This window comes from Haliotis asinina, chromosome 2 (genome assembly GCF_037392515.1).
Source record: "Haliotis asinina isolate JCU_RB_2024 chromosome 2, JCU_Hal_asi_v2, whole genome shotgun sequence".
Taxonomy (NCBI): domain Eukaryota; kingdom Metazoa; phylum Mollusca; class Gastropoda; order Lepetellida; family Haliotidae; genus Haliotis; species Haliotis asinina.
In genome coordinates, this window is record NC_090281.1 from 59758724 (window position 1) to 59779027 (window position 20304).

At 40.9% G+C, this 20304-nt stretch overlaps 1 protein-coding gene across 4 annotated transcripts in view; it reads right to left on the reverse strand.

Moving 5' to 3' along the window:
* LOC137274038 (nucleolar protein dao-5-like) overlaps window positions 1-20304 on the reverse strand; it is an 80790-nt gene that overhangs the window by 4912 nt on the left and 55574 nt on the right. For 3 of the 4 annotated variants that reach the window (XM_067806994.1, XM_067806995.1, XM_067806996.1), the window contains 6 exons: window positions 10121-10280; window positions 5404-5523; window positions 3986-4060; window positions 3397-3469; window positions 3025-3149; window positions 343-2490 (listed from right to left, as the gene is read on the reverse strand). In XM_067806994.1, coding sequence (XP_067663095.1) covers window positions 343-2490; window positions 3025-3149; window positions 3397-3469; window positions 3986-4060; window positions 5404-5523; window positions 10121-10280 — 2701 coding nt within the window. Of the gene's footprint in view, window positions 1-342; window positions 2491-3024; window positions 3150-3396; window positions 3470-3985; window positions 4061-5403; window positions 5524-10120; window positions 10281-19115; window positions 19298-20304 lie in introns of those variants that run through there. The other variant, XM_067806997.1, reaches the window with a different exon arrangement.

Below are 20304 nucleotides of genomic sequence, written 5' to 3' on the forward strand. Positions count from 1 at the left end.
GTATACATGAATCAGTGATAACATTGCTTTCTTTGTTGCTTAAAACTCAACACAAAGACTGGTGCCCATAGGTAATTAAGTGTGGACCAGACAATCCAGTGAATGTTATCATTATCCATAAAGACACACCAACAACCAAGTCCCAAAGTCTGACCGCCCAGTCTATTAAGTAACAAGATCAGCATAGGTTGATGTGGCCAATTGTAACCCAGAATCTAAACAGCATAAACCAATACATATTTTAAGAAAGTGAAAGCATCATTTCTATCAGATCATACTGTATTCTCTGTTTCTTAGCAAGTACACTATCACATATATAGTAACACAAGAGTATTTTCTCACCTTTCTCAAGACCACTTCTTGTTTTGGTTCATTCTCAATGATCTCGATAGTAACCTTACTTGGGGGCTTGTTTATCCCGCTCCGCCATGCTGGGGCTGATTCTTTCTTATCACTTGAAGATGGGGCCGATTGCACAGGTGTCTTGTTCGCTGTCTTCACACTGGAAGACTTCCAGGCTGGCGTGGTGTCAGATGTTGATGGAGGGGTCTTCACTGACTGAACCCGACCAAAGTCTTTCTTGACTCCCTCAGTGGGAGAGACCTTAGAGTCTTTGCTCACCTCAGTCACACTTGAGCCTAGGTTCTTTATACTGTCTGGTTTGCTGGAAGAGGAAGGGGTGGTTGATGTGGCTGACCTACTCACTGAAGTTTGGGTCACACTTGGAGTCTTGGTCCAGCTGCTGCTTGACTGGGACATACTGCCCGACTTGCTGATGCTGGAGGCTGTTGTGGTGACACTCCCAGACTTTACAGAAGTAGTGTGAGAGGCTGTAACGCTCCCAGTCTTGACACTACCAAATCGCACAGGACCAGACTGAGGGACAGAGTCAACCTTTGAAGGTATCTTAACACTTGCTGATCGTGAATTACTGATTGTAAATGACTCCTTCTTGTCTTCTGGTGATGTGGAAGAGTTGGATGCTGAGGAAAATGTAAAGGACTTGCTCATTTTGTCCCCGTTCTTATCACTGCCCTTTTCCTTGTTTGCATCTTTTGTATCAATAGTTAGCACCTCCTTCTTCGGTTCAGTATCATTAGTTTCTGTATCTTCAGCCGGCTTCCGGTTTTTAACCAGTGCCATCCATTCTGGCTGACCAGATGGCTTTGTTTCATGCAGCTTTGGTTCAACTTTCCTGGACGATGGTGTGCCATGCCTCTGTGAGACAATGCCTGTTGCCGTGGGCACAACAGGTGCAGCATCTGCTCTCTGAGACTTTGCTCTTTGAACTTTGGATGAAAACTCATCTGGCAGTACTGGCTGCTCTGGGAGAGTCTTGCTCCTGTTCTGCCGTTTCTGTTTGTAGTCTTCCTTAGGTGATGGTGTTACACTTCCGACCTTGAACCCCACATCCTTCTTGAAACTCTCAGACTTCACTGAACTTGTGTCTGATTTACGATCATCCTCTTTGTTTGAATCACTTGAAAGCTGTTTGGTGAGGGTAGGTTTGATTTCTCCACCAGTTGTCATGGCAGACTTCAATGGTTGTTTGTCTGCATTCACTGCCTTCTGAACAGCCCTAACTTCCTCCACAGGTTTACTTGCAGGGGAGGGATCTTCATGCCTCTTTGCAACTGGCTTCAACTCCTCAACTTTAGATTGGCTGGAATATTCCTGTTTCTGAACACTGCTTGCACTTTCTGAAGCACTTCTGTTACGTCCTGTTGCAGTCATTGTCTTTATCTCACTCGATTTCTCCTCCTTTTTGACAGAAAATGAAATCACTTCCGGTCCTGACTTCACAGCATCAGGTTTATCACCAGATTTTGGCAGTTCATCAGATTCACTTTTCACTGACTTACGCTTCAACTTATTGAAAGCATCCGACAATTCAGATGTCTTTTCAGCAGAAGGCTCTACCTTCTCCTTTATGTTAAGAGAGGTAGACCTCCCTCGACTCATGTCCTGGTCAGAGGGTCGGGTGGCAGAGGTCGGCTCCTTCCTGACCTCCACTCTCACTGTCCCTGGTAGTGAATGTTTAGCTGCAGCATCATTCACAGGGCTGGTCACACTAACAGTCTTTGCTGATGCATCACCAACTTTGGTAGCTACAGGTTTTGCTGATGCATCAAGAGAAGGTTTTGTAGCTACAGGTTTAGCTGATAAATCAACAGAAGGTTTGGTGGCTACAGGTTTAGCTGATACATCAACAGGAGGTTTGGTTGCTACAGGTTTAGCTGATGCATCAACAGAAGGTTTGGTGACTACAGGTTTAGCTGATACATCAACAGGTTTGGTAGCTACTGGTTTAGGAGGTAATTCTGTGGGCTTCAGTGATACAGTAGGTTTCTCTGAGGGCCCAGATGACACCTCCAAGACAGTGGTGTCAGTTGGGATGTCAACACCTGGTGTTGCAAATGCATTCTCCTCTGCCTGCAGCTTGGTAGGGGACTCTTCATTGAGACTTGGTAAACCCAGTGCTGACACAGCCTATGATACAAACACACATCATTAAAATGGGACACCTAAACATCACTGTGAGTCCTGAATCACACCTTCCAAAAATCATAATAGTCCAAAAAGCTTTAGAGAGTGAGGAATGACATGTTGCCAGGGACCGTCTCTAACCAGGACAAGTAACGGACAAGTAACGGACAAGTAGAGGACCCATTACTTGGGAAAATCTCCAATCAGAACAAGTGATAAAGGACAACAGGAATGCAAATTTGACCATGTCTAGTTGGTGCTTAGTTATAATTTCTGACCCCACTTGTGTGTGGCTACCGCACCAACAGAGTGTCTCTAAGCATGACAATTAACTAAGCATCAAGATTCAAAACAAGATTCAGTACTGCATATTTTACTGAAGATCATATCTAATACAATAACAAGGAAAGTCTCTCTCTCTCTCTCTAACGCACGCACGCACGCACGCACGCACGCACGCACGCACGCACGCACGCACGCACGCACGCACGCACGCACAAAGAACTGTAGCATCATATGAAGCCGTATTTGACCTACATCTTTCTTCTTGCGGGACTGCCGGTTCTGCTTCCTAGGTTTCACAGATCGCTTGAATTTGGCAGCCTCATTGCTGAGCATGGGCGTCCTCTTGACAGCTTCCAGGTCCATTGATGTGGTTTTCGCTGTTGACAGTCAATACGACAGTCAGTGGTTTCTTACAAACAACATGCCATTACTGTTACAGGCTTTCGCTTTCATATGCATAGATAGATAGTTTGTAACCCATCTCATAAGAACATAACCAATTATTATTGTTTTAAGAGCTATGCACACTGCACATTTGAAAGTACTAGAATTCATTTGAAATCAAATCAACATTATGAATATCATCATCATCATCATCATCATCATCATTAGAGTTCAACGAACCAGGGGGTGGTGACTGGTCACTACTCCTTCGGGGTTTCAATGGACTGTTCCACTTGGTCAAGAAAGGGTCATCCTGAAATATAACACATATTATTATATCTCTCTCCACAGCAGTGCATATCTTCCACTGTAAAACATAGCTCTGGCAACAAGGGTATATCCACACACAAGAGATACGAGTGTTACCACACATCTCCACTACACCCATCTCATGGAGAACATACTACATGTTGTAGGCCACTAAACACCAAAGGAATAAGGAATAAACACTCATACAACATCAGTATAACATTTCTGCTGAATGTGCACATACATTCATTTACACGCTTCTTCCAGGTGCGATGGAAAAACCCCAAAGAATATTCTTGATTATACCCATCAGCTTATGACATTTATCAACTAGTAATCACACAGCATGGTGACAGAGTGGGACACCGTTGCCAGCTGCTGGTGTGTTATGGCATTTCTACACCAGCACATCTCACCTCTGTAGTTGACGCAGCTGCAGCCTATGCCATGAACACTGAGGGTGCTAATTGTCGGACACCATTATTAGGTAAGTCTGGACTTAATGTCTACATATACTTACCCCTTCATTATCAGAGCTGTCAACGCTAATGAGACTCTTCTCACTCTCCCTGCTGCTTGACTTGCCTGGCACTGGCTGGGGAGTGAAACATTTACTTCAGAAACAAGTAATGTACATTCATACTGTGCCATACCCATGCACTAAATATTGTCATACCCTTTAATGATTGAGAGTGGGTGAGTTGGGTTTTATAACACTTCTCGCAATACTCCAGCAATATCATGTCAGGGACAATTGAAATGGGCTTCGCACAATGTACTTATTGTAGGGAGTCGAACCCAGGTCTTGGCATGACAATCAAATGCCTTAACCAGAGGGTTACCCAAACCGCTCCTTAATTATTGAGAAGGGCACATGCATGTGTCTTGAGCTGCGTAACACAAACAAAAAAAGATGTTCAACATTGCCTTTTGGATATGACAATAGAAGCAAGAAGTTATTTGGAGGGTCATTTATAGAATTATTTAACTGTTCCCTTGAATCAACAAAATATTCTTGGTTAATATGAGCCATGACAAATAAGCCCTAAATGTCATATTTATTTTGGCTAATCAGGAAAATTATATAAGCTCATTCGCAAAGGTCAAGACCATCACAGAGTGCATGAACACTGCCGTTAATCTTGTCATAACTGTAGCGATGTTTGGTTGAGCAAATATGAGCACATGAAAGGTTGCAGCCATCTTGGTCAGACAACAGATAAATCTTCATGATGTCAATGTTGACACCCAGTTTCTCATTAACTAACAATATAACATGTTACTGATATGGTTCTCTCCACTGCATCAATATGTCTAAACTTACACTCACAGGTGTCCTTCCACAGACAGAAGTCCTTCCATAAGAGGACCATCCTTCACAATAACATACTTGACAATGTTTAAAGGACGTGTTCCATGATTACATCCAGTGATTCAAACAAACCATCTGTTATACATCTGCATCACTTGGAACTAAAACTGACTATAAAGGACCCTCCAAACGTTTCAAAACATATTTTTGACAAAACACCATTTTACATGAATGCAAGGGATTGGTGACAACAATTTGAAAACTCTTGCTGAACACTTAGAATTATTTCCAAACCTATTAAATTTACTGGAGAGTGTTCCATATCAGCAACACCACCATGTCATCGAGAGATCTTCTTCACAATATATGTTACTCGACTTTTGGTCAGGATATTCCTAGCCTTAGAGGATAAAAAAAACTGATCACTGATAATTTGGAAGCTAACGGCCTTGAACGTTTCAGCAGACGTCAGTATACAGATCCATCATTCAACTCCACAGAAATATTATGGTATTATAATTCTTTATTCCAGAACAATAAGTAATCTTCCATAAGCTGCATGTGTGGTGTTGAGATCCCTAAGAATGCTGACATGTAGGTTTCTAGCATTATCAAAACAGTCTCACCTTCAGAGGTCCCCCGAGGATGTCTGCTGTCGTCATGGGTGGCACAGGGCTCTGTGGCAAGCCATCATCATCATCTGAATACTGTGAGTGTCGCTTCTTCAACTTGCTGAACAACTCGTTCTGCAACACAACAATCACATGTTGAGGCATCATGTCTGACTGGGAGCAGGCGACATGAATTATCACTTCTCCCACAGCCAGACATGCTGGTCTCCATACTCATGCCTCAAAGCCTGGAGGTGATAAGATGAATGAATGTAGGGCTCAGAAGTAGCCTGTTCACTGGTTTCTGGAGAGGCTCTCTGTTGGTTCTTGGTAAGAATCAAAGTTGAAAACTATTATCATAGCTTTCTGGAACACCTAAAGGACTGCACAATCATGGATCATCACGGTCATCAATATAAGAGAATTGTTTCAAATAAAAGATCCCTACATCAATCCCAAAATCAACAAGAAAATTGGTTGGTATGTGGGAAAAAATATTAGGGCTAGTGATTTTACATGTGCCACTGTACCAGAGTATACTAGCGGTTTTAAAGTTATTACCAACCCTGAAATACTACCTGAAAGTTTTCTCGTAGGTTCATTAGAGTAACATAACAACACAACAGTCACCACTACAGCTAGAACACAAGAACCCAAGTAAACATCCACACATCCTCAAGCTGGTACGTTCTACCATACTGACAAATCACACCATGGGCTGCTTAGTAACTCAATAACCACAAACCACAGTCAAGGAAATAGTCATCTCACCCAGCACACTACAGGACTCCCAGGGAGGGAAGCGCAGAAAGTCATTGCCAAGAAATATGAGGAAGTTGACGGTGGCTCTGGTGGTCAGGATGATCCACATGCCTTGGTGTAATTATGGTGTAATGGCCGGATATGAGACTTCTATCATAGTTAGTTACCCTGTCATTACATCCATAAGCCTGATATCATATCTCAATTAAAATAGCTGCGCTTCATTCAGATGACTCAGTCTGACATCCATGCAGAATATTAGGACATGATAAATCAATTGATGGAAATTTGGCAGAATTTTCAATATATTTAGAGCTATTTGTTGCATTTCTGACAAACAGGTGTTACTTTCAGCTGTGTAGCACAACAGAGCAAGTGGTAAGTGAGGTACAGTCTTCTGTCATGCCTAATGAAACGTGGTTAGATAGCTTCCATGTTGAAGGCACAAGCTTACATTACTCTGCACTGAAGATTCCATAACACTTATACTGTAAACTGAAAATAGAGGAGCTTACAGGTGTGTACATATATTGTATCACTTATAATTTTATGATTTTGTTGTAAATGGAGACAAGCATAAGGTACTGATTTAAAAATATGTTGTCACCCTAAAAACTGTCACCAAAATTCAAATGGAATAGGGCCACAAAAACTTATGCAGATATAACCCCGCACCTTTGACTACAAATTGGCAATTTTTTTTTTTAATAATGCATGAAAAGTGCACTCTGTGAATATCTTCTTGCTAGCTTCACATGGATGAACATATGTGTGAGCATCTTGGTCACACGACTTCATTGTGTGTTTTGTCACAGATGTACAACTGTTGCAGTCCCACTGCACTAACCTAGGCAGGTCAACCAGTACATACACTATTTAAAGAGTATTACACTGTTAATCCTGGTGGAAATTACAGCTACCATAACTGATACACAAATGCTGCAGTAACCTTGAAATCATGATCTACTACCCAGTCTTCATCTTCAAGTCCAGCATGCCACCATACTACATGCCTCACACCCACATCATGATCTACTACCCAGTCTTCATCTTCAAGTCCAGCATGCCACCATACTACATGCCTCACACCCACGTCATGGTCTACTACCCAGTCTTCATCTTCAAATCCAGCATGCCACCATACTACATGCCTCACACCCACGTCATGGTCTACTACCCAGTCTTCATCTTCAAGTCCAGCATGCCACAATACTACATGCCTCACACCCACGTCATGATCTACTACCCAGTCTTCATCTTCAAGTCCAGCATACCACCATACTACATGCCTCACACCCACATCATGATCTACTACCCAGTCTTCATCTTCAAGTCCAGCATGCCACCATACTACATGCCTCACACCCACGTCATGGTCTACTACCCAGTCTTCATCTTCAAATCCAGCATGCCACCATACTACATGCCTCACACCCACGTCATGATCTACTACCCAGTCTTCATCTTCAAGTCCAGCATGCCACCATACTACATGCCTCACACCCACGTCATGGTCTACTACCCAGTCTTCATCTTCAAGTCCAGCATGCCACAATACTACATGCCTCACACCCACGTCATGGTCTACTACCCAGTCTTCATCTTCAAGTCCAGCATGCCACAATACTACATGCCTCACACCCACGTCATGATCTACTACCCAGTCTTCATCTTCAAGTCCAGCATGCCACCATACTACATGCCTCACACCCACATCATGATCTACTACCCAGTCTTCATCTTCAAGTCCAGCATGCCACAATACTACATGCCTCACACCCACGTCATGGTCTACTACCCAGTCTTCATCTTCAAGTACAGCATACCACCATACTACATGCCTCACACCCATGTCATGGTCTACTACCCAGTCTTCATCTTCAAGTCCAGCATGCCACCATACTACATGCCTCACACCCATGTTAATTACACCCATTCCAAACTAACTTACTCCATCTTCCCATCCAAACAGGCCATCTATACCCCATCTTCACACCTCAACTATCCCATCACACCCACCTTTAACACATCCCATACAGACTAACGTTTTCCATCTTCCCATCTACCCACCCCATAGACTCTCCATAAACACCTGACCATCCCTCCCCTCAAAAACACCCTCCCCTTTTCACCTAGTCGTACTTCAACCTTCCACCCAAATGCCATGAACCAGCATATGTTCAGGAGTTAAATGTAACACAATATTGCAGCAGCTACCCTCCTCATCACCATCCCACACACCAAGTCAAGTTTAAGATCCAAAGTTACAGCTCATGGCTACACCAACCTACATGAAGGTTACGAAGTTACAGTGAGTGAGTGTGGTTTGACACTGCTTTTTCTGGGGACACCAGAGATGGGCTTCACACATCGTCACCATGTCGGAAATTGCACTCAGATGTTTGGCATGAAGAGCAAACACGTTAACCACTAGGCTACTTCACCACCCCTAAAGCTACAAGAGCTGTACAGACCTATGGTTGGGTGACAGTACAATCTTAAGTGGAGACACTACCTCTGAGAATCTATACTGGATTGGAAAATAAAGAAGTTCATCTTCCATACAGTTTTGTCACTCAACTACCACAGAGATCTGAACATGACTGGGAAAAAGACAGCATCCAGTGGTTCAATGGTGAAGATGTGCCCAAATGGCATGATCTAGGTCAACATGACTTGAAGCAGAGTTAAAATGGATGACTTTGGCATACAGCCCCCTGATTCTGACCTCTAACTACATAGCTTGTAGAAAAACAGCTAATGTTTAACAATCATTCTGCAGCTCATTTCGCTTCTCTTTAAACATGACAAAAAACAAGAAGCTTTTAACACTTTTCGGCACATGGAACCAAAATAGATCAATTTCAGCAGGAAGCTGATGCCAATCTCCAGCAAATCAATACACTTTCAAAATCAGACAGTTTTTTTTTCTGCAGGAAATAACATACAAATGAATGGCAATGGAGAAACAGTTGGAGAGCTGCCCATTATGTATGTATGCAGTAAGTCTTTCAGCAGCAGATTGAGGAACCAGCTGCCGTCTAACAGGGAGTTTCTGATGATGGGGGACCAGCTAGTACAGCTATCTATGGATCAAGATGAACAACACACAGTACGGTTTGCTACGTATCACAGTCATCACACCACATAGCACAGAGAGTTACATATCAAGGTGAACAACCCACAGTACAGTTAGCTATGGATCACAGCCATTCATCACACCATATAGTAAAGAGAGTTACAGATCAAGGTCAACACACCATATAGCACAGAGAGTTACAGATTAAGGTCAACAGCTCATACTGTACAGACAGTTACACATCAAGGTGAACATAACATATGGCACAGATATTTCAGATCAAGGTGAACTGCCCGTACAGAACAGTTACAAATGAAGACAAACACACCATACACAACAGACAGCTACAGAACAATGTGAACTTCCCATACAGTGCAGACAGCTACAGAACAATGTGAACTTCCCATAGTACAGACAGCTACATAGCAATGTGAACTTTCTATATAGGAGAGACAGCTACACATCAAGGTGAACATGCCATAGTAATGCCAGCCATAAAAAAGGTGAACAGTGTCTGTAAGAACCAGCTACAGATAGAGGGGAATCGCCCATACAGGTCAGACTTACAGATAAAGATGAATACAGCCTTCATGACAGCTTCAATAGACCCAGGGATCAGACTTGCAACAGGATTATTTGCGATGACTATTCACTGCTAACTTTATTTTGCGAGAATTTTCCTGTAGGTGTTGCAATTAATAATGGGAAAGGACAATGTCAGCATGCAAAAGTGTGGGTTTCTCACTACTTTCAGCAATATTCAAGCAATATCAAGACATGGGATACCTGTAATTGGGTCAGAAACTCTGAGGAATTGAACCAGGGGCATTGATGTGACAAGTCGATGCTCCAACCACTCAGCTTACCATCCATGAAGGTGATGGAACTCACCTGGAATGCATTCTTGTTAAGGTTCTCCTCTGATACAGCCACAGTCTTGAGAGCAGTGATGCTGGGCTCCCCACGGTCACCAGGGTTGAAGACACTGTCCTCGGAAATGCTACGATTACCGCCCTGGAGAGGCTTCTGCTTACTGTGGTGTGACTTGAAGCTGCAAAACAAAAACACACTGTTATATACAAGCTATATCTCATGTCAGGGTGCAGTGTCATATACATGCTTGACACTGATAAACCATCTTTGTATATATAACACTGCATAACTGTATAACACTTTGCATATGTAACACTGTTTGTGCAAGCACAAACATGGCTGTTTATTGTGAACACTGGTGTATATTTGTGAACACCATGTATATTGTGAACACTGGTGAATATTGTGAACACCTGTGTATATTGTGAACACTGGTGAATATTGTGAATATAGGTGTATATTGTGAACACTGGTGTATATTTGTGAACACCATGTATATTGTGAACACTGGTGAATATTGTGAACACCTGTGTATATTGTGAACACTGGTATGTTAACACTGGTGTATATTGTGAACACTGGTGAAAATTGTAAAAAATATGTATGAACACATAATATTCTAGTGTTGTGGAATATATCATGTCATGTTGTGTTTTTGTTGTAGTTGTTGAACTGTTGCACATAAATTATAGTTGTTAATGTGTGACTAAACATCAATGTTTACAATAGGCTGTAAAAGCAGCCAGAATGGTGCTGTAAGCCAACAGATAAGAGATAGCTTTCTGGGCTTTCTTCACATAAATCTTCATGACAGGATATTTGTCTGAATTTACTGTGTGTGACGACAGTGGAAGACATTGCCCCAGAGATGGATGCAGCTTGCCCATCAATATGTCTCCTACATCAGACAATCATGAGGCTTGTTTCAGTACTGTAGGCCGTAATATGTGACCTGCACAGTGACCTGCCTGGTGTATACCAGCCATATTACCACACAAACTAGTCCTTCTCATCATTATGACGTTAATCTTTGATGTTAATCCACACACAGTATTACTCATGATTTTGCAGCTGCCAAATACATACGGGTAAAAAACCAATCTTGTCACATGAATCATTTGCTCCGAATTCAGAGTACCTGATTTCAATGAAGTTGATTGAAGTTTGTATTGAACACAGTGTTAGAAACCTTTCAAAACTTTCCACTAGTTCTCCAGACCAGTGAATGGACAATATTTAGAGGTCCTGTCTGTACTTCACTGGTCCAAAATAACATTTGAAGATTTGCTTACCGGTAACTATCAATACTTAGCTCTATTCATCTGAACTTTTAAATTCTTTTTCAAAAATTTACAATTTCACTGGCTACCAGGACCACTGAAAACTTAAAATTTAGTTGTGCTGATCAATTTATACCAGTCAGGACCCGTGTAAATTATGCAAATTGTGAGCATGTAATAGCAAAAAAAAAGACAATAAAAAAACCAAAAAAAACCCCAAGAAATGGAAATGCACCAAAAACAGTGAATCTTTAATTTTATGAAAAGACGAATCCATAACAACAGTACAACCTTCAGCAGACTGCTAAAATATCGCTGGAATATAGCTGAGTGCGGTGCTAAACGATGATCAAACAAACATCCCTTCAGCAGGACATTTATGATCATGACTAAACAAAGAATAACTAATGCCCATTAAAATTCTCATATTTGATGTGGGATTCACTTCTTAATTCAATTTGAGAATAAAATTAACATTGTTGTTTAGAAAATATTATACAAATTTTGGCTAGCAAAATGTTTAACTGAACAATTCATATTCTTTTTGGAAATGTGTCTTTTTCTCACAATATTTGAGAAGAAACTTAAAACACAAATCACCTTTACTTTTGGAGCAATGGCAAATATATTATTTCTGAAATACCCCATAAGCGATGGTGCAAATTGCAAGCACATATGTTACCATAATCCATATAGATTCACAACACACAATACGTGAGAAGCCTGCCCACAGAGACGGCAGTTGAATGTTGATCACAGACAACACTGTCGACACGAGCAGTCATTACATGCGTGACCACACCCACTCTCACTTGGTTCAATCTGTGCAATATGCAGCATGTATTGGGTACACCTAGTGCCATGGAGGCAGGACACGGCAAGGTGCGAACATCTCATGTCTCACATACAGGTGCTGACACAACATCCACAGCGATAGTTGAGAAAAGAACAAACAGTATTGTTTGGTGTCACTTCCCTCACATAACCAAGTCTGTGTTTGAAAATCATAAAGTTTCATGTGTAGTGATATCGTAACGACAGGTAGAGAGGCTGGGACTTAGTGTGGGGAAACCTGGGACATTACGAATAACTCGCATACACATTACTAAGCTCCTCATCAACAGACCTTAGGCCTCCAGCAACCCATGCTTGCCATAAAAGGTGACTATGCTTGTTGTAAGACGCGAGTAACAAGATCGGGTGGTCAGACTCGCTAACATGGTTGACACATGTCATCAGTTCGCAATTGTGCAGATCGATGCTCATGTTGTTGATCACTGGATTGTCTGGTCCAGACTGGATTATTTACAGACCGCCGCCATATTGCTGGAATATTGCTGAGTGCGGTGTAAATCTAAACTCACTCACTCACTCCTCATCAGCATACACACTGCTCGTCATAAACTTTGTTGTATTTCCATACATTATGCAGTATTAACATAAACCCGCTAATTTTAACTTGCTTACATACAAATACCCATGTGAAATGCAGAAATCCTAAAACATAACAACACCCTGCATATTTATCCTTGTATGATTGTTAAATTAGCATACATTTGTACTAGTACAAATCTGTATTTACTGATCAAATACAAATGTCACAAAGACAGGAAGTCAACTTCAGTAAATACTGCAAATAAAGTACTACATATTGTTTATTATCGATATGCCAAGTACATGGCTGGTGGGAGATGCTACACACATGGGGAAGATACAGATAGGAAGTAGTCTGTCGTACAGACCCTAGAGCAAATTTATCCAAGAAAGCCCATGCAAGTCTAGAAAATGTGGCAAGTCTAGATTCCCCTAGCTTCTGAAAATGAAAAAAGCCTCAGGGCTTTATTTCATTATATTAATGTTTTTTCAACTTTGAACTTTTTTTCAGTGAAATATGTTCATTTCAGGGACTAGCTGCTAGTCTAGATAGGAAGCCACCTGATAATATTGTAAGAGAGTTATCTTCCCTACATACATCTACTGGACCCTGACTGGACCCTGGCTGCACCCTGTTTATACTGACTGGACTACATAATATGCACATTAAATGAAAAACAGAGAACAAGCATGGTTGGTCTAGGTTAGTGGTCATCATGGACTGTGCATGTGCCGCCACTTGTTTCACTGTTCCAACTACTGCACTTACAAATTGGTTTAACAAATTTTATCTTACACTGAATAAAATTCTGAGAATAAAACTTCCAGTTGGGAAGGTAAAATTATGAGGGATTCACAGTCTTAATTTCACTTAATTTGTTTTACTTGACGTGAAATTCATTGCTACCATTTCACTGCAAACAAACTACATATTCCTGCACAATACTTGGGATGTCCTCAGCTGTTCAGGTCTGAATAAAACAGCTATATAACACACAGTACAGGGTATGCCAGCAGTATATCTCATCCACCTGGGTACACATGTCAGTCAGTTATTGACCTGCAGTATATATATAGTAATCACCGGTGCCTTTCAGCTTTACTAACCAGAGGTTATCATAAAGAGAGAGATAGAGAGAGAGAGTGTGTGTGAGTGAGTGAGTGAGTGTGTGTGTGAGTGAGTGAGTGAGTGAGTGAGTGAGTGAGTGAGTGAGTGAGTGAGTGAGTGAGTGAGAGTGAGTCAGTGAGTGAGTCAGTCAGTGAGTGCAAGCCTTGGGAAGATAACCGAACAAGGTGTTTAACATTGTGTTCATATATGAGAATAGACAAAAGAATGCTTTCACTGCAAGGCAGCTACCCACCTCCCTTGAGAACCATAAAATGTACTTCATATTTCTTAAGGTACTGCACCCTTTGGAATATGCCCTCCTACACAATGTGAAGTCAACATGTTTAATCAGCATGGCAAACAAGTTAATACATTGGACACAAATCAGGAAGTTCACTAGATCCGAATATCGAAGACAACAAGGACAAAACAAACACTGTCCAAAGACAATCGATCAGTTGTATGTGTATTATTCTACATTTTTATATGTATATTTCCTTAGCTCAGGCTGGGGAGGAGCTTAGGAGTTTATCCTAATTTGCATTTGTTTACACGAACGTGGATTATATTGACAGGCCAGCACGGGCCAACACCACAGGGTCTGTCCAAATTGTGCGAGATGACGGTCTATGTGGACAGGGGACATGAGGAACAGCGTGACACACGACTCAAGACAAACATGTCCGCACACACACACACTCCTGCAACAAATGTACAGTTTCAATGTCAACCAGGAGGTCGACTCTGGAGCTGCAAGCACTTACCACTGATAGAGTAATTAGCCAATCACAGATAATTACAGGTCAGCACGTGCAGTTTGACTGTGCATCTAAATGTCACAGGAACAGTACAATTTTAGCAAACATTCATGCGTAAACACCCAGTAAACATGCATGCGTAAACACCCAGTAAACATGCATGTGTAAACACCCAGTAAGCATGCATGCGTAAACATCCAGTAAACATGCATGTGCAAATAATTAGTAAACACTCCATAAACATGCATACGTAAACATTTAGAAATAAACATCACAAGCATTAAGTAAACATGCGATTGTAAACACTCACTTAACACTAAGTAAACATGTAGAAGTAACTGAGGCAATTAAGAATCATAACAAGACAAAGCCATAAATATCCCCTTCAAAGGCAAAATACTCATCATGAATATGTCGATCAGTTATGCCAAATTTTGGCGTGTATATATTGAGTGAGTGAGTTTAGCTTTAGTTTTACACCACACTGAGCATTATAGCAGCAGTCTGTAAATAACAGTATCTGGACCAGATGTTCCAGTGATTAACAGCATAAGCATCAATCTAGACAACTGTGGCATGACGATGCGTGGCAACCAAGTCAGTGACTATATTACAAAGTGGAAAGAGAGTATGAAGAAGGTTTTAAAGTTCCACTCCGGAAAACAGCACTACCAACAATTTAGTCATACAAATCAAACTTGTTTCCATGGAAACATAAAAACAATTGTATTCACAAATCCCAAACTACAAAAAGCACCAGTTCATCACCAGATTTATCTATATAAGAATTTTGGTCAAGAAGTATTGAACGGTCTTAAGTTCTACTCCGGTAAAAGAGTACCAACATCAATTTCAGTCAGTCAAACTTGTTGCCATGGAGACACAAAAAATATGTTCACCACCAGACCTATCTATGTGCCAAGTTTGGTCAAGAAATATTGAACCCTTTTTAAGTTCTGCCCCAGAAAAGGCACATGTGCACAGATGGACAGAGTACATTTTCAAACTTGTCTTCTGTCACTATTCTCCTGAAATGATTAATGATACAGATCCAGCATTGAAAGTATTAAAATACTTACTTGTTTACTCAATGCCCACAATCCCAACTTAATCTATTCATGTATTACAGCTGTGTTTGTGTACAGAACAATCACTTGATTAATGTTCAGCTATCCACAGTTCAATATGTTGCCAGGTTAAACTGACAACAGTGTCATGTTGATCACTTAACCAGAAAAGAATTGCTATTACTTGTTATTCAATAGTAACTCTCTCTATCAGTACCATAATTAGGTAAAACAGCTCAATGGTAATACCTGGATATATATCACCTGTAAGGTCATTAACACACCTGACCTAGCTGCCCTCTCCTCAGAAAAATCAATAGTCCATGGACATGTTTATATGAACAAGTGTTGACTTGTATTCCCAACCAGATTCTCAATCAGAATAATCAGAAGCTATTAAATGTAAACAGACTGTTCTAGCCCATAACAATATACATTGGGCTGAATGTTACACTGTCAGGTAATGTGATGTCATGTTATTTGTCGTTCATACAGCAATGTTGTCAAAACATCCAAGGGAGTTAGAGTAATTTCATACATCAAAATGAATAATATCATTATATGCCTTCAGCACATTCAGTGTTATCCTACACTGAAAGAGACACAATGTTCAACATAATGGTGTGTTATACTATCCAGAGTATAATGTTCCACAGTGAGATGACGTGTCATTATACGTCCTCCAGATAGTATTTTGCCACATCCTCCATTGTGTTATTGGCCTGCTGTGTTTCCAGACATCTCCAGGAGATTTGTGCTACTTTACACCTTCATGCTTGAAGTACAGATATACTGACATCTGCGTAGCTAATGGTCAGTTTGATGTTAACTGTGTACACAGAGAATAGCAAAGCTGTTGAAAGTGACAGTATAGTCATTGAATGCTGGGACACAGAGGCAGAATGTTGGAGATACGGTGGTTGTGGAGGCAGAATATTGGGGGTGTTGTGGTTGCGGAGGCAGAATGTTGGAGGTGTTGTGATGGTGGAGGCAGAATGCTGGAAGTGTTGTGGTTGTGGAGGCAGAATGTTGGAGACGTTGTGGTTGTGGCGGCAGAATGTTGGCATTGCTGTGGTTGTGGAGGCAAGAATATTGGAGGTGCTGTGGTTGTAGAGGCAGAATGTTGGAGGTTGTGGTTGTGGAGGCAAGAATGTTGGCAGTGTTGTGGTTGTGGAGGCAGAATGTTGGAGAGGTTGTGCTTGTGGAGGCAGAATGTTGGAGGTGTTGTGGTTGGGGAATCAAAATGATGTAGGAGTGGAGGTTTTGGAATCAGAACATTGCGCTGATGTCCCGTTGCACAATATAGACATGACACACCTACATATCACTACTGCCACTATCTGATCTTCTCTATCTAAATATAGACCTTTATTGATCTACCATCTCTCGTCTGTCTGATAAGAATTTGCCTGATAGATCAATTTTCTAATAAAAGCAAAATTGTCTGACAACTTTCAAACAGTTATGACAGAAAATCTGTGGGATGTGTTGATTAAAATTGACAACAAGGTGAACACTATGTAGCTGTGTTTTCTTCCCCTGCTATAACCAATCACATATGGAGAGCTTCTATCCTTACATGACCACAGTGAGAGGAACAGATTAACACAAGAAACTCTACACTTGTTATCAGCTTACAAATTATTCTATTTCCACAGAGCTCTGGGACACAGGTTCCCAATCCTATACTGGCCACAAGCTGTAACATTCAAGAGCTGCTGAAGTGATCAAGGAAACTAGAAAGCTTATCACATAGACCAATCGGGTGCTTACTGAATGTGGTGGTGCATGCAGCATGAATTTGCTTATATAACATGCCTATAAGATTAAATCTGTGTATAGAAATCTCTTTGACTGAATAACCTCAACACACAGATCAACGACATTCGCAGCGTAAGCTTGACCGATAAATCCCTGCCTCGGTATTGGCTCTTCATACAACTTTCCATAGTCTGTCTCCTCACAGTTACAGTACCATTAGAACTGTTGTTTGCATTTTTGTGTTGGCTGGAACAACACTGTCTGGAACAACACAGGTGCAAGGTACAATGGTGGGAGTGTTGAGAAGACCACCAGAATTACGCTTTGTATTTTCCATTAAACTTTCAAGTCAGTTGACCAAGTGGAACAAACTTCAAGGGCTCAAATATTGACAAATTTACCAGTTCAGCAATCGGAGAGGGAGTCCCCTTTGTCTGCTGTCAGTGTGTCTCCAGCCAAAAGGACGACCCCAAATCGGAGATCATTCTCATCAACTGAAGGTTCAGCAGAAAAACATAACAGCCACTGTGAAAAACTGTAACCACTGCAATGTGACACGAGTTTAAACATTGGGTAGCTAGTCAGGTGCAGTGACATAAGATGTAACTTTTCTGGATTGTCAAACCAGTTAGAAATTCACTTTTTAACGGAATATCTGTGATTTAAGCTTTCATCATTTTTCAAAAATAACTGCACAGTTATCACTGTCATGTGACCTAACATCTATCAAGATCTTCAGAATAGTCTCTCGTTGACAAAGATGCTTATACGTTTGTTTTGATTAAGTGCTACATTCAGCTATATGCAAGGTCATGGTGTGTAAAAGCCATATGTAAGGTACTGGTCTGTAAAAAATAGTCTGGACAAGACCATCCACTGATCAACAGCATGAGCATTTCTTTACGCAAATTGGGATATAATGACACATGTTCACCAAGCAATCAAATCTGACCATCTGATCCTGTAAATCACTTCGCACGACCAATGTAACCTAGATCTCCATAGTCAGATTTTCTGACACTGACTCAGCATACTTATAGGTGTTCGGACTTAAACATTCCAAGTCCTGAGACTGGATTCAAACCTCAGACCTGATCAGATGCCTTGTCCACATGACCAAAGGGGCTAACCCCAGAATGTAAGGACATGATCTGGCTGATTTCACTTTCTAATTTGTGGCTACAGCAAAGATGAAAATTCACATACTTAATTTTGGGCCAAGTAGGGTACAAAAAGTTACACATCTTGTTTCTTGTAGAAAACAGTGTAATAAAACTGGTGATGGTTATGATCTTGGAGAAGTAGTTGATACGGTTCAGTAGTGCTTGAACCTGTGACTGACGTTACATAGATCTTTACAGGTCTAATGTACCAGTCAGTTTGTATATTGTGTGGAACAAGGTTGTCATTGCATGACTTGGGGAGGGACAGGATATACACGACCTACTTACATTGTGTCTCAATATGCTAATACACTAGTGGTGGTATAACTGACAGTATCTACCTATATATAGAGACACAGCTGAACGACAAACTTCAGCAGAAAAAAACATCAAAACACACACTTTTCCTATACATAATGTGTTATACCGACTTTCAAAACAATAAACAATGTTTGAACATATGGTTCTGAGTAAGGAAAGATTGTAGTAACTTCACACAAACCTGGCAGTAACCTCTGTCTCTTCACAAGTAGAGTCCACTGTCACAGAGGGCTAGTTCTATGCTGCAGGCATGTGACAAAGCCCATATAGTTCCTGATAAGGTCACCATGTGTTGGCCACTGGTCAGTCTACTATGTCCAGTACCTCCTATGTAAGTAATAGGTATGTAGACAAGCTTGGCCCCAATACAGCTGTCTCCAATGCTACGCCCTTATATGGCTTGCAATACACATGCTTCTATACACAATGGGTGATATATGCAGGGGATGTATCAACAATATATTGTGGTGAAGGACTTGTAGCCAACTTAGGGTGTGTTTCACAGTCATTTAACACTGATGGATCTGGTTAAGTCAATGGGGGATCCATCAACACAGCTGTAAGATGAGTACCTGGGAGGAAGATATTAACTCAACTCCCTGGGAAACATGAAACAAATTGTTAATGTCAGTCTGGGTAAATACAACAAATATAAACTGCTACTTGGTAGTGACTCATATAATCATGTCATATGAACTTGGAAGTGAACATTTGAGGACAACAACTTCTTATATTAGTTTAATAATTATGTTTTAGAACAGATTTATAACTACTAAGAAATCCCTATGAAGCACCTTAGACATTACAAATTCAAAGTTTTCACAATGCAATATGTCAAATGTTTTGTAGAACCATTGCTTGAGACAACAATCAGGAATGAGCATTGCATTCCTCATAAAAAACAGTTAGAAAATCATTTAATTAAGGAATTTGTAAAAAGTAACATCATTAAAAAAAACATAAATATTACCATTACTAGCCTAATAATGTAATTTCTAAATTGTTGATACACTATGGAATGTGTAAACTGCTGCAGAAAAATGTGATACGGTCCCTCCACACTGCTTGCCCGACAGAGAGGTGTGTCTACTGTATCAAGGCAGGTGGCACACTCGTCATTAATGAGAAACAGGAGATCAAAATCAATTTGGGGGCATTGTGAATCATTGTCAGGCATGATGGCTTACAATACAGTTGTTTATGATACTTGGAGAACTACTTACAGGCAGTGCCAGCATAGCTACTTGACACTGTCACACTAGCAGTGTCTATATGACTCTTAACAAAATATGAGCAGTGTCGATATATATATACACATGACACTGAAACAACACAGTGTTTATACATATATCTTGACGCCTGACTGAAAG